General features: G+C 32.8%; 3 protein-coding genes across 3 annotated transcripts in view; 1 reads left to right on the top strand and 2 right to left on the bottom strand.

Annotated features, from left to right (window-relative positions):
* LOC136027976 (eukaryotic translation initiation factor 6-like) overlaps positions 1–1,184 on the bottom strand; it is a 46,039-nt gene extending 44,855 nt beyond the window's left edge. The window contains exon 1 of the mRNA XM_065705470.1: positions 1,013–1,184. Within this exon, the coding sequence (XP_065561542.1) occupies positions 1,013–1,119 (107 nt within the window). The 5' untranslated portion in view covers positions 1,120–1,184. The remainder of the gene's footprint in view (positions 1–1,012) is intronic.
* Positions 1,185–6,766: 5,582 nt separating this feature from the next.
* Positions 6,767–9,230, top strand: LOC136027975 (uncharacterized). The gene is made up of 3 exons (XM_065705469.1): positions 6,767–6,912; positions 7,490–7,591; positions 8,776–9,230. Exons 1-3 carry the CDS (start codon positions 6,864–6,866, stop codon positions 9,129–9,131), a joined length of 507 nt encoding a protein of 168 aa, XP_065561541.1. The 5' UTR covers positions 6,767–6,863; the 3' UTR covers positions 9,132–9,230.
* Positions 9,231–9,271: 41 nt separating this feature from the next.
* LOC136027974 (uncharacterized) lies at positions 9,272–12,116 on the bottom strand. The gene is made up of 2 exons (XM_065705468.1): positions 12,007–12,116; positions 9,272–10,449 (listed from the first exon to the last, which is right to left on the bottom strand). Exon 2 carries the CDS (start codon positions 10,190–10,192, stop codon positions 9,305–9,307), a length of 888 nt encoding a protein of 295 aa, XP_065561540.1. The 5' UTR covers positions 10,193–10,449; positions 12,007–12,116; the 3' UTR covers positions 9,272–9,304.
* Between the last annotated feature and the right edge of the window lie 3,334 nt (positions 12,117–15,450).

The following is a 15,450-nucleotide window of genomic DNA, read 5'->3' as shown; positions in this document are numbered from 1 at the left end:
AAAGTGTAGTGCTGCTATAGTAGGCTGCAAGCCTTGGTCTCTCATCTTAGCTAAAAGCTTTCTTCTTTTAGGAAAAAGGTCCTGAGAATCAAATAGAATATGTTGGAGAGATTCTTCCTACTGGTAGCAAAACCTATACAATGGGCTTTGTGACTGCTTGGCTCTATATATATTTTTATTTTTAAATAAACTGACACAGCTTGGATTTGAAAATATATAATGCTGGCCAATCTAGATTAAAATGGGGAAGAAAGTTATGGAGATTAACTGGCCCAAATACAATTGACTCTGCTTGTCATTATATTCCTTATAGTTTTTTTTGGTTAGACTCTGGATATTTGCTATCTGCTGCCAAAGAGTGTGTTCTATATTCAACAAAGAGTGATAAAACTCAAAAAAGAAAAGAGGTTTATTAAATAAATATAGAACACAGGCCTTGCCCTGCTGCCTGCAGGGCTCATGGACTAATATGTTTTGCTCTATAGGTAATGTTACCTGTAAGCAAGTCCTCTTTATACATTTTTAGTTTGCCCTATGGAGGAGGATCAACTAGAAATGGAGGCACTTTTAGGATTAGGATTATTTTCCAGTATAGAACACTTGGAACTAAAGTATACATTTATTTGATTTTTTAATCAAACTTCTGTGATAAATAAATGGTTATGGATTACATAGCCTAGTTTTAACAAAATGGATTTTATAATTAAATAGCCTAGTGAATTTTATACCAATGTTTTAACCCTGTTTATACTAAAATATAGAAAGAAATAATCATTTTGAAGGGTCCAAAAGAGACTTATAACTGAATTTTCAAGAAAAGTAAATATTATATTCAGAAAGATCATAAAATTGGCATCTAGTGGTATGTTCACTTTCTTTTACACCAATAATATGAACTTCACAATATATACATGAGTTTCATTCACTTTACCCTAGCCTAACAACTTTCCCAGTTAGCAGCAACCTAGCCAATGCCTAACATTTCAATTTTTCCTTATCATATGACACTTGCCTATAGAAATTTTCTGAGCCCCCAATAGCAACTAAACAATATGCATTGGTAAGCTTGGAAAATACGCCAATTTCATTGTTATTTTCAAATTGTAGTCTAACTGCCATTTCCAACTAGAATATCTGCAAGGCCGGAAATTATCTTTGATTTCTTCTAGGAAATGTCCATTCTTATTTTATGCCTTGCTCATACAAAGACGCAGAAGAACTAAAAACACAAAATTTCAGACGCTGCTCAGCATGTGTGTCAAGAGCTCCTTCCTATTTTTCTTACACACCGTCAGGGAAAAATTCCTTATCTATTGATTGAAATCACACTCAGTGCTCTGGAGATCCTTAATTGCTTGTGCGATAAGTACATACTTTATTTAATTGAAACACTGGCTTGGAAAACAAAGGCTGTCACTGCTACCATAGGAGGGGATCTACTGTGCCTTATGCTCTATGTGAAAAGAGAAAAGAATTGGCTTTGCAAAGAAAAAACAACAGATTAGAAAAGCAGCCATAGGTGGTGACTTTGGCTTTATTAATCATACAGGGAAGCGGCACACAAATTCTGACTTTTTGTGTCAGTGGCTAATGATATATTTTGGATTTACGCACTGCCCTGATATATGTCGAGATGTAATTGAGACAATGATCTAAGTCACAGATATTCTGGACAAAACACCCTGTGAACAGATAATTACAACCGTTATTCATCACTGTCGATCCAGACAGGGGAGGTATTGACCCTGTAGCCAAATATGTCAAAGAGTTTAGCCTGTAGTTGATTGGACTGACTGGTCCAACTGACAAGGTTAAAGAGGTATATCGGGCCTATCGTGTCTATTATTCAGCAAGATCAATGGATGATGAAGACGGTTATATTGTTGACCATACCATTAAAATTCACTTAGTTAATCTTGACGGTGTATTTGCTGACTACTATGGACTGAGCGAAACTGCAGAAGATATCGTTTATGAAAGTTTATGAAAGTGCCAACATCAAAATGCTTGATTTCACATATTTGATGTTCTGAGGACTTAAATTGACCGTAAAGAGAGAAGGAAAAGAAGGAAAGGAGGAAGGAGAGAGGGAAAAAAGAAAGAAATAAAGTGAGGCAGGATAATCTGAGAAAGCATTTGAGTAGTGTGAAATGGAAGACAAATTAATTTTGAACCCTGTTTTGAACTTTTTAAGCTGATCTCTAATTGATGTAGTTAAGCAAGAGTTAGTCCAGAAGGCAGCTGTTGCTTATTTTGATCGCGATACTATCATCCAAGCAAAGAAATTTCTCTATACTGAACTAAATGTTACAACCCGAATGGTGACTCACTCTAAAAACAAAGATAATATTCTTAACATGTATACAACTTTAATTGCTGCTGCTAAGCAAAATGTAAAAATCCAAAATTTGTTATTCTTTGTCCATGTGAAGTCCCAACTACGGGAGAGGTCGTAAATGCTACAGTTGTGTCCAAGGTCAATGAGCTATCACGAAAACTGGATAGCATTCTGGCAAACATGTGTCATCCTAAAGGTAACCTCTCAGACCATTCATTGGTTCTGCCCTAAAGTCAAGACTCAATGCCAAGCCCTCGTATGCTGTAATACTAAAAAAATCCTCCAAAAGAGCTAAAAGGCCGAACTGAGTGCCAAGCGTTTGTAGAAAGTCTTTGTCATAGCCATGACAACGATGTATTTGAGCTACGCCATGGCAAGAACGAATGGAAACTTTTCGTCTCGTCTAAAGAAACTGCTAGTCTAATTGTTGAAAAGGCGAAGCGTTCTCAACCCACTCTAAATGTTAGACTTAACGAGTCTGCTTTGTTAAAAAAGTACCGGAGGAGCTAGTCGACTCGTCCCTGAAGGAATAAATCCCCAAATGCATCAAAACAGCTAAGTGTGACGTGTCACGCACATTCAAAGTGTAATTCAAACACGATAAGACTTAGATCAGTTCCTTCAAGAATCAGTAAAAATCAGTTTTTGTTAACAAAAACTTTTGTTAACAAAAGGTTTTTTGTTTTGTTAACAAAAAACAACTGTACAAAAGATTCTTTAAAAGCGGGGGGTTTGGGGGGCGGCAGCCCCCCAACCACCTCTCCTTATTCCTGTACATTTTAAGGTTCGACTTTGGGACGCAGCCTCTTTAACTCTTTAAGAAAACGAAGTTTTTTTCATATTAGTTTTAAAACTTAAAACGAACGGAAATTGTTTCCTTATCAATGCCTCTCACTTAACGCTAAAGTTTGAATTTTTGTTACAATTGTTTGAGAATGACCCCTGAAACACAAGGGCTGTTTAATTAGAATAATAGGATTTTTTAAAGTTAAAGAAAAAACTTAGTGTAAAGAGTGAAGTATTGAGGAGAGAGCAGCCACCCTTAACTCTCATATGCGTAGTAGTTTCTATTCATTTCCAGTTTTGATGTTGCTCCTTACTTTCAGTTGAAAAACTTGTTATTTAAATTTAATTTTTGATTGTTTCTTAAATAATATCGAGAAATTCAGCTTCTCCTTCATGGAAAATTCTCTTCCTTCGCAAAAAATTCCACCGTGGAAATATCCTATTATGTAATCTCCTCAAAAGAAACATTCCCCCTCCTTAAAAAAATCTCTATGCTTGCGCAATTGCTAATACCAAAAATAAACAATCGGCAAAGTTACAGCTTGTAAATCTTCCCCTTGGGACTGTGGATAAGGGAGTCATCCCCAAAGACATAGTTATTATTTTTTTCAAATATGCTGAGCCTAATGGGCATCTCAAAATTTTGATCTAACAACTTTGGAAAAAATGTTAGTGGGAAGGGGGCTAGCTGTCCTCTAATATTTTTGTTCACTTAAAAAGGGTGTTGGAATTTATGATTTCCGATCAACTGAGCCCGCTCTTGACATTCTAAGATCACTAGTATACGATCAACCAAAAAATAATAGAAAAAATACAAATAAACACTCATCCGTGATCTTGGTTCCGGCAAAAAAAAAAATCAAAATTACACATTTTTACATATAGGAGCTTGAAACCTCTGCACTGGGGTTCTCTGATATGCCGAATCTGATGGTGTAATCCTCATTAAGATCCATTAATGCCTTTGGAGTGTCTGCTTTGAGTGACTAAAGATTGACAATTTACCTTATGATATATTGGCTGGGCTCCTGATAAGTCGTTTGTGCCAAAAAGTACTGATCCAATATTTACTGACGGACTCAGTTTTATCATCGAAATTATAAACCGATATCCGTGATACCCCTTTATTTCTTGAGTATAGCTTATAAGAAACCCTTGGGTCAAATTAACCCAGGAAATTATAGATCGGTATCCCTGCAACCCCTTTATATTTTACGTATTAGATTAGTATTTTAGTTAATGAATAATAAGTCTTTTGAGGGATCGTGGGTTAGTTGCCGAAACACAATTTGGATTCCGTAAAAAAAAGGACAACGAAGCAGGCAATAATTTATCTGTCAGAATAAAATATTTTTAAAGATGACCGATGTGATTGAACAATAAGTAGTCAAAGTCCTTGATGTACATTTTTCGTCTTGAAGCCTGTTGAAGGGTTTTGACATGATGCACCTCCCCCACAGACACGACTTCCTTTTTAGGCGATGTTATTTATGTGTCCTAACAGTCTTTATAATCAAGTGTTTTTTCTTTAGTTTTGTATTTTATTTGTTGAGTGAAAGTAAGTTCATTTAGTTTAACTGTGAATTATTTATTTAAATTTTTTTGCTCGTCCTTAGTTTTAGTTGGCTACACCTCTTTGCTATTCTCGGAATTTTTTTTTTGAAAAACATAATATCTTCAAGAGATTGAATATGATTGTTAGAAAAAAAAATTAATTGAGAGTTTAATGCCGGATGCACATTGGTTTTTCGTCCCGTTCACATTGGCACGAAAAACCCGTTTAATTTACTTTACACTTTCACTTAGTTCACTTAACTTAGGCCTTTTTCAAAGTTGAACTTTTTTCAACTTATAAGTGATTACTTATAAGTGAGACTTTTATTTCAGAAAAGCTTTGAAAATGTCTTCAGTTGAACATTTGATAATTGATTTTATTAGCTCCAGGCCATATTTGTATAATCCAAAAAATGACAATTATAAGGATAGGCATCTCAAAATCAATGCCTGGGAGAGTTTCTCAAATCAGCTGGCAAGTCAAGGAATGGTAATCTTAGGTAGGCCTAGACCTTGGATTGAATAAATAAGTTAGATAGAAGTGTAAATCTTTTCAGGCTTAGGAAGGATAGACACTCTCGCAACAGTTTATGAAGGTTGTGTGATTTTTAGTCAATGAAAATGCTAATAGGCTATTAAAAGCTTTGCTTATAGGCTATTGTTATTTGATGGGTTCACATGTTAGACAATGCAACTATCTGACTTCCTTTTCCCTAGCACTTGCTATATTGTTTATTATTATTAAAGGAATCTACAGCCTAGTAAGGTACAGTAGATTGTTCAGGGGATTTTTAATGGTCTCTGGCAGGTAGCCTACAATTGAAAAACAATAGGAGTTGTCTTTTGTTGTAGGATTTCGACAAGTCTCTGGATTAAATGAATAAGTAACTAGGAAAAATTTGATCTACCATACATCAAATCAGATGGCAAGTCAAGGACTATTAATCTCAGGTAGGCATAGACCTTGGTTTGGCTAAATAAGTTAAACAGAAATAAGTCTTTTCAGGCTTAGGAAGGATAGATCCTCTTGCATTAGTATATGAAGGTAGTGTGATTTTAATCAATAGAAATGCTAGTTGGCTATTAGATGCTTTGCTTGTAGGCCATGGTTATTTGGTGGGTTCACCTTGTAGACTATACAACTGTCTGGCTTCCTATGCCCTTGCAATATATTTTTTGATCATTATTGTTACTATTATTAAGGGAAATCTTTAGTTAGATTCCAAAAGATATTTAATGGTTACTGGCATGTAGCCCAAATAGAAAACAATAGGAGCCACATTTTTTTGTAGGGTTTTGACAAGTTTCAGGATTGAATGAATATAAACTAGGAAAAATTTGACCTGTTACACACCTCCTTCAGTTTTAATAGACTAGTTTAAACTAGCTTGTTTTTACTTAATGATAAAGTTTTTTAGGTACCAGTGCTCGGTGTATTATCAAATTGCAACATTAATTGGTAGTTTTGATTTTTTCATTTGTTGGAGGCAAAAGTTTTGACATTTCAGTCAGTATTACTTACTATTCTTTTCTTTTCCCTTAATTGTATTAGATAAAATTCTTTCATAAAAAGTAAAAGGACATAAAAAGTCTTTCAAAGAAAACTGCCAGAAATTTTAAATTTTTGAAATCCATGGGGAAATGCAAAGATGTAGTGGTAGATATAAAAGATGCAGTTTTTCATAATATAATGGTGATATTGATGCTTTACTGAATTTTAGATAAAAAATGGCAAAAAAATGTTTTGTAATGCTTCATGATTTTGTTAAAAATTTAGAAACTATTGTTAAAGGACTGTAGTTCAAGCAAGAATAATTAAATTTGCTTCTTTTATTTGGAGGGTGGGGAGAGGGAGCTAAATTTAAAACTTGTTGTGCTTGCATTGAAAAGGAATGGACCCCCTTTCTTGTTTGGGACTGTGTAATCATCAATTTTAGAAGTGACATGACAAAGTTAAAAAAGAAAAAGATATGAAAAAGCTAAAAATGAAAAATCTCCTTCAACTAAAATAATTTCTATGAAATTTATCATAACTTCATTTACTTCTTTTTTTGCAGTTACTTAGCTTAAAAAAAAATGGGCCAGTCTGAGAGAGCGATATGTCCGACTGAAGAAAATTTCAAAACTGCCAAGTGGTTCTGCAGCTTTGAAGACAAAGGCAGCAAACCAGGAGTTTATTCAAAGAATGGATTTTTTAAGAGATGTTATCATTGATAGGAGCAGAAAAACCATTGGTATGGAATTGTACATATAAACAGAAAAATAATCAATACACACACACACACACACATATATATATATATATATATATATATATATATATATATATATATATATATATATATATATATATATATATATATATATATATATATATATATTTATATATATTATATATATTTATTAACAAGGAATCAAATGGCAGCCATCACAGATTAGTTTACAGTTTGTATGTCCTAAATAATATGTGTTTGTATATGCTAAGTAACAATTATAAAAGGTATTGCTTCATTTTAATTTGAATATCTGTGTTATAAGAATTGGTTGATTGGCACTATAATTGTTGTTTAAAGCCTTAAGACTTATGCAATCTGAACACAAAACTAATGTTGACATTGAAAAATAACATATCGATGAATGTAAAACTCGATCATCAAAAGAGTTTGTATCTATGAAATTTAACCTGGATTGTCAAAAATTAAATTAAAAATAATAATGTGATGTTATGTGAATATATCATGGTAATTTTTTACTTCAAGAAAACCCTTCATATTAATTTCCAGCCTTGTTTCTAAGAATAATTTGTTTTAGGTAACTGTGTATCTTCATTGCCTGTCATCAATGTAATCGAACAGCAAATAACAGAAGATTACTCTGAAGAAATTGATTTTGATATTACTCATAGTCCTTCAGGTTGGTCCTTATTATTTATACCACAAAAATTTAAAACTTGATATATTATGGAAACAATAGTATTCCAATACTAATATTGGAAATACTGGTAGCATTATTCTAAGTTCAAGATCGAAAATAATGAAGTGTTTAAACGTATTGAATTTCTAATTAGTATTTGGGATACATTTTCAATGTAAATTGACCTGGAATGGGAGGAGTCCCTAGCCCCAAAAACTTTCAACTATACAATTATCAGAAAGTGTACAATTACTTTTGGTCCAAAAGAAAATGAGATTTGCAATTATTGACATAAACATAAATGTTAAATTTATGTTCAGTATTTATGAGAAATATGACTATTATTAATTAACTCAAGGGGGGGGGGCTTTGGCCCCAAGATTTTTATGGCACTTGGTATTCACCAAATGACATACAGCGATTGCAATTTCTGTCAGTTTGTCAGTCTTGGTTTTGCTAGTTTGGGCACTTCCAGATAAACTAGGACAATAAAATTTGGCAGGCGTATCAGGGACCAGACAAGATTAAATTGAAATAGTCTCTTCCCCGATTCGACCATCTGGCGAGGAGTGGGAAGACAGTTAGTTTGGAAAATTAGAAAAAATGAGGTATTCTTAACTTACAAACGGGTGATTGGATCTTAATGAAATTTTATATTTAGCAGGATATAGTGTCTCAGAACTTTTATTTTAAATCTCGACCGGATCCGGTGGCATTGGGGGAGATGGAGGGGGAAACCTAAAATCTTGGAAAATGCTTAGAGTGGAGAGGTTGGGATGAAACCTGGTGGGAAGAATCTCTTGGCTCTTCCAACCTCCTCTCACGTGCCATATGAGCTCTCAGCTCTTATTGTCTTAGTTTCTTGTTTTTAGGAGTTGTTACTTTTGTCTTAACAGTTTTATCTTCTGTTTTAAAAACATTGCTGCTATTTTTGTTGATTTTGTGTTAAATCGATCTTCAGTCCCAATTTGAATTACTTTCTTAGCATGGTATAAGTATATGCTCTTCCCTTATATAAAAGAACTGGCATCAAAACTATTTGTATGTTAACTATATAATCTAAAAAAAATAAAATAAAATAGAGCTCTTCTGTTCAGTAACTTGTCCCTCGTTTTTGCAGAACAGAATCATAAACCATAGTACAAACCTTCATCCATCAAACATTAATGTATTCTATTTTCCAGAATTTCGCTGTGTGTCCCAAGAAGAAGCCAATTCAGAAGAATTGCTAATCGAAACGGAATCTCCACAGGCATCCACTTCAATTGCTCCAGATGAGCACTTCCAAACTTATAAAAACGTTCAAAAAAGAAACCGAAACAAAACAGAGGGAAGTACTTCATCTGCAACTGATGAAGCAATTCTCTCATACCTGAGTGAAAAACAAAAAAGGAATAAAAATAAAGTTATAACTATGGATGAAGACCAGCATTTTCTAATGTCACTTGTATCATTCATGAAGGATATACCAGCTGAGGAGAAACTGCAGTGTCGCATGAAAATCATGAATGCTATACTAGAACATACCAAAAAACGTTGAAATATGTTTTATCTTTTTAACTTTAAGCCAATATTTGATTTTTTTTTGTTATTATATTTTGATCTTTAGTCATTTCATATTAAATGCTTTCTCTCTCTATATATATATTCAGGATATCTATATATACAAATAGTATATGATATGTTTACATGCATATTTATTTATAAATCAAGTCACAATGTGCCTCTCAATGCTTTTTCTTGCTGCCAAGGAACAGCACCCTCTACAGATAAGAAATAATCCATTAGTCTATTTCTAAGATCTTGATTTGTTCTGGAAGAATTATTGCTCCCAACTCTGCCAAGCTGAGAAATCCCACTTCCTATTGATAGCTCTTGAATATCAGTTGGGGCTCCTCTAGTTGAAATAATGAAATTGTGTAAACATATAGAAGCAATGATTATTGCTTTTACTTTTTCAGGCTGTGCTAGTATTTCAGTTCGGAAAATTCTGAACCTCTGCACAAGTATACCAAACGTATTTTCAATTAGGCGCCGAGCTGTGGATAATCGGTAATTGAAAATTTTTTGTGCTTCTGAGAGTCTATTTCCAGGAAAAGGTCTCATTATATAACTACACAATGGGAAGGCTTCATCAGCAACAAAAAAAAATGGAAAATTTTCTGTTGTTCCAGGCAATGGAAGTGAATCAGGAAGCTTTATTTTCCCAGTGTCTATGCCTTTCCCAAGATCTGACCCGGCAAATACACCCCCATCACTCTCACTTCCAAAAGCTCCAACATCTACATAAATAAACTTGTAATTAGCATCACATGCAGCTAAAAGTATAAGGCTAAAATAACTTTTATAATTGTAAAATTGAGACCCAAACTTGTATGGGCACTGAATTCGCACATGTTTACCATCTAAGGCACCAATGCAATTTGGCAAAAAACATTTTGCCCTAAAAGTTTCACTGACACTTTTCAATGTATCTGATTGAGGCTCTTGCAGATACATTGGACTTAAAACTTCATATATTGCCATCATTGTATCTGATAATATCTGTGAAACTGTTGAGTGACCAACACGAAATTCATAATGGAGAGCTGCCATTGACATACCAGTACCCAGATATCTTAGTGTCAAAGCAAGCTTCAGTTCTGGAGAGATTGCCTTTCTAAAATTGGTGTTTTTTTTTTGTTATAAAAGGCCTCACTAAACTAAGCAATTCAACATACTCTGCCTTTGTTAATCTTACAAAATTTAAAAATTTCTCTTCATCGTCTCTCATAAGTAAGTCATTAAGCAGTGTCAGATGGCCTTTCACAGTCCTCTCCCTTTCTTGTAGAATTGGATGTACCCATAGTCTTTTCTTCCTAAAAAGTAAAGTAAAGAGTAATGTTAAGGCTTAGAACAATTAGAACTGCATAAATAGAAAATGGACACTGTGATTAAAATTTTATGCCAATGCATTTTACCAATCATTTTCACAAACCATGTGTACAAAAATGTTAAGTTCTTCAAAATATATGCCAATGTTAGAATTTACCTGGATACCTGACTGACTGACCATATTTCTAACATTAATACAAAAAGTATAATTCAATCCTACTTTCCCTCACTATTTCTACCAACCTGGGCATTGAAGCATCCCAATTAAACACCCTATTTCTACCTGGGATTTTGTTCATGTTTCCAGTCCCTAGGATACAGACTATATACATATATAGCCTAGGCTATATATATATATATATATATATATATATATATATATATATATATATATATATATATATATATATATATATATATATATATATATATATGGTAAAATTCTAGTTTAGTGACTTCTTGCTATCTCGGAAAGAGGTTGAGTTAGGAAAATGAAACTTTCAGGGATTGGTCTACAGACTAAAGTATGTCCTGGGAAGGTATTTTGAAGTGCCTACCTCCACTCACTCTCCCTCAAAAAGGTCCTGACCTTTGATGACCTTTAAAAATATGTGCTATAAAAGTGAAACCTTGCAAAATAGATCTTCTGCTTGAATGAAGTACAACAAAATTGTTTTCAGCTTGACAACTTTGTTCAATCCCAATTTATAAGGTTTTAAAGATATGCAAATACATTTCCAAAATTTTGAAAAAAACCCATTGATATGGCTCAGAATTTTACTCAAATAACAGTTTCATTTTCAGAACTAATGGCAGAGAAAAAGCAACTGGTAACTGAAAATTAAGGTAAAATGTTGTTTTCTAAAAATTTTGATAGGTATAGACCTGCTATGTAGGCAAATTTCAGGGTCCTCTTGAGTGAGAGGGATTGGAAGTAGGTACTTAATACCTCCCTGGGATACCTAGCCCCTTTCCAAGATAGCAAGAAGTCACTAAACTAAAATTTTACCATGTTTTTGGTAATATGGTAAATTAGCCCTTGTGTTGGGTTGTTGCCTCTGAATTATTTGTCTTTATTATTTTTTCTATTGCTTGGTAAATGACAACTTATACTTATTGACAACATGACTGCCTGTCCATGGATTATTCTTTATGGTTGATTGTGTTTGGCTATGCTGTTTGACCTATGTGATTGAATGGATGAGTAGGGTTAAGGCCTCATTCAAGTGCTGGTCTATATTAATCACTAATTTAGGAAAACAGTCTTCCTTTTCCCCTTCTGTCTCTTTTTTTTATGTGTTTTTGCTGTTGCATTGGTGATTTCTCTTTTCAAGATATATATATATATATATATATATATATATATATATATATATATATATATATATATATATATATATATATATATATATATATATATATATATATATATATATATATATATATTGCCTTCACGAGGCCATAGGCCCTGTATGAAATTCAGTTAGACCAAATCATTAGTGGGTTATTCTGTTAAAACAGCATCTATAACTTTGAAATACCCTTTAATTTTCTTCTTTTGCTGCCTCAAGTGAAGAATTAGCAGCAAATCTTCATCAGAGCTACTTTCATTATCATTAACCATATAAGTGTTATCCATCCTCCATTCCATGATCCAACAATTCAAAATTTTTGCCTAGTCCTATTAGTCATTTTTCATGTTTCAATGTGAACGGCAAGATTTCAATGTGAGGAGACCTAAGTAAAATCACTTAACTTTTAGGGTGCGTTTCTTTACTTGTCCGATTATTAATCTGATTAATCCAAGCGTTTCTTTAGACACATATGACGTCAGAGGTTAGTCGGATTATCCCCACAAACGCTCAAGATTACTTGTCCGTGGGCTGGCACTTTATAACCCCCAAATAAAAAGATTATTTGAGGATTGTGACGTCAATGCTATATATTTTTTTAAATGGATAAACATGTGAAATCGTTAAGTCTAGAGAAAAGACAAGGAAACTGTAAATAATAGAAATAATCTTAGCTTTTCAGTGACCTGTAAGTAATATTATGCATATTCCTTAGTATCTAAAGGGTTTTTGGTGTTCTAGGCCTGTCTTGCATAGGCTAAGCTTCATAAGGAGTCAGAAGAAAAGTTTTTTTGTTATTAAAAAGGTTGATTCTTAGGGAGGCAGCTATCACATTGGTGAGTTAGTCAAATGTTATTATATCAAACAGGCCTAGTTTCTAAACCATCCTATAATTATTAGTTGGAAAAAATTTAGAATGATTAGGCCAATACCTATAGCCTTTTATATAGTCTATATTTGTTGAGACTGCTATTTAAACTGGATTTTTAAGATACAGTAGGGGTAAAATTTTACTTTAGCTACTTTTGGCTATCTTCGAAAGAGGTTAGGCTAGGAAAATGAAACTTTCAGCGATGTGTCTACAGGCTAAAGTATTTCCCAGGAAGGTATTTTGAAGTACCTACTTCTACTTCTTTTCCCTCTAAAGGGTCCTGAAATTTTTGGATGCCTTATTTTTTTGGTTATCAGTTTCTTTTTCTCTGGCCTTAGACAACTCCTGTTGATTGAGCAGAACTTTAAGCCATAACACTGTTTTTTTCTAATTCTAAAAATAATCTTTTATGCCACCTCATTATAGGTTAAATATATGGCTTATATTATTTATTCTCCATGAATTTTTGTTTTATTTGATTTCATTGATGTCAGTTGCTTTCTGTTAAAAATATATTTATTTTTTTACATCAAGCTTCTTCTTTTGTGAAAAAATTTGAACTGTTTTTCTTTTATATATTGTATAAAATGTAAAGGAATACCTGGCCCTTCATTTCACAGATTCAACTGAAAGTATTAGAGGCATCTTACATCAAAATTCATTTGACACATTTTAATGTTTTTTTTTTTTTAGATGACATAGGACACCATTAAAGTTTTGCATTTGCTTTGCTAAAAATTGTCTTAAAAAGTGCCAAGTTTAGAGAGTTATGTTAATATTTTTCTTGCTGATGAGTATAATTTTTTTTTAAATTCCTTCTGTTTAAAGAATTTTAGAGAGATTCTGAGCCAACCATGGGTATATTGTTGTTACAAATGATTTTTCTCAAATGGGGTTGTGGAAAACAAGTAGAACATATAATTTCTCTTTTTTTATTATTTCAAAACCAGAATATCACAAAACTAAGCATTAATATTGCTGATTGTACCTTAAGTAAATACAATCCCTGATGGAGTTTTGTTGATACGTGTTTAAAAATTTATTTGTCTTAATGAAATACATATTGTTTGTGGGACAGCAATGAGCAACTATGACTTGAGTTTTTTTTTTTTTTTTTTCAATATTTTCTTTTTTCCAAATAATTTTTGTTCTCTGGTGACATTTGTATTCCTTCCTAAGTGGCTGGCACTCTAGGTTGAGAATCCTTTATCCAAAGGTCACAGGTTTAATTTCTGGCATTAGCAGTTTATTTGGTTTGGGATGAAGGTCAGTGATGTAACTCTGTAAGTTCAGCCAGAATTGGCCCAAACTTAACAGGTTACCTAGAGAAATCTGGGGTCAGTAAGCAGGAAGGACATGCAAAAGCATAGGATGACTGGCCCCTAGCTTCCTATTGCACTTCCTGTCTAAAGGATTACCTGGTCCTTTACTAGGCTTCTGACTTAGCCATAGGAGCTTTCTTTTAAACCCATTAAATATAAGTACAAAGGAAGAAATGTCAGTAAGGTGGTCCTTCCTTTTCCATGAATTTTTGATGTACAGACAACAGTGTAGGTCATAAGAATTGGCTGGTGAATGTTTTGCAAGGTTTAAAAATTTAGGGCAATTGCTCAGGTTGGCAACTGAGCACAAAAGTAAAATTTTGTGAATGGTTTTTCTTTGTGAATGTCATATTTATGTCATGTCCAGAATTTTAAAGTTAATCTTCATTGTTTGTTTTTTTTAATTTCCATGGCCCTAGGACTTTAGTGTATTAAAACCTACCTATGTCCATCCATTTTCTTTTAAACAGAGAGGAGTTCTATGTTTCCTAGCTCCAATAAATTTATATGCAATTTTGAGACCAAGGTTACAAAGTAGGTCAAAACTTGCAAGTGGAACTATGATATGACTAATTAATTTGTAAGAAATGTATATCAATTTAAAGATTAAAAAATTATGTAGAAAACAAACAAGACAAATAAATAAAAGTATCCCTTTACAACCATTTAATTAAGTGTAACAAATGTAGATTATCCCTAAGATTGAAATGAACAAAGCTTCAATTATGAATCTGTTTTCTTTAAACAGACTGAAGGGACAAACCTCCAAGCTATGACAAATTCAATCTCACTTTTGATCTCTTTCCTTTTCAATAGGAACTTTCTTTGGATTTTTTTTCAACCAAGTAAAAACATTAGGGACATGATCAGGTATAAGTGACCTTCCACTAAGCCTACATACCCAGGGGAAAATTGTGCAGCTATACTAATAATTGGTAAATTTTTTGTTGTTCATGTGTTTGATTTACAAATAAAGTGAACATACTCCTTGATGCCCTTTTTTATTTTTTACAAACATAATAAGTGCTTCAAGTACAAGTTTTTGAGCTCTTGAAAATGACCAAAGTATACTCAAATAGTTTTTGGGTATAAGAAAGCTTAAAACATTGGTCTCAAACTTACTGTTTCATTATTAATCCATTTTTTACATGTTGTATAATCTATGAGCACTGATTTTCCACAATTAAGTTGGATTAATAAATTTTACAATATTATGCTGTATTTCTTCTTCTTTGATGCCAAATTTTCAATTAAGGTATGTGTTTTTGGTCATTTTTGACAAAATAATGTATGTTTTTCACTGCCAAAATTTGTTAGGTTAAGTAAGGTCAAAAAGTGCTTAAACTTGAACTAGCAAAATAAGCAATTATTATATTTGTAAAGAACATACAAAAAGGCATCAAGTGGTATATTCATTTTATTTTTAAATCAAAATATGAA

This window comes from Artemia franciscana, chromosome 6 (genome assembly GCF_032884065.1).
Source record: "Artemia franciscana chromosome 6, ASM3288406v1, whole genome shotgun sequence".
Classification (NCBI taxonomy): domain Eukaryota; kingdom Metazoa; phylum Arthropoda; class Branchiopoda; order Anostraca; family Artemiidae; genus Artemia; species Artemia franciscana.
This window is presented reverse-complemented; position numbering and strand designations above follow the sequence as displayed.

Excerpts from the sequence above, each read along its gene's own strand:
- LOC136027974 (XM_065705468.1), bottom strand. The coding sequence starts at position 10,192 with ATGTCAATGGCAGCTCTCCATTATGAATTTCGTGTTGGTCACTCAACA.
- LOC136027975 (XM_065705469.1), top strand. The coding sequence starts at position 6,864 with ATGGATTTTTTAAGAGATGTTATCATTGATAGGAGCAGAAAAACCATT. Across the intron at positions 6,913-7,489 it reads TAGGAGCAGAAAAACCATTG|GTAACTGTGTATCTTCATTG; the intron begins GTATGGAATTGT and ends AATTTGTTTTAG. Across the intron at positions 7,592-8,775 it reads TATTACTCATAGTCCTTCAG|AATTTCGCTGTGTGTCCCAA; the intron begins GTTGGTCCTTAT and ends TCTATTTTCCAG.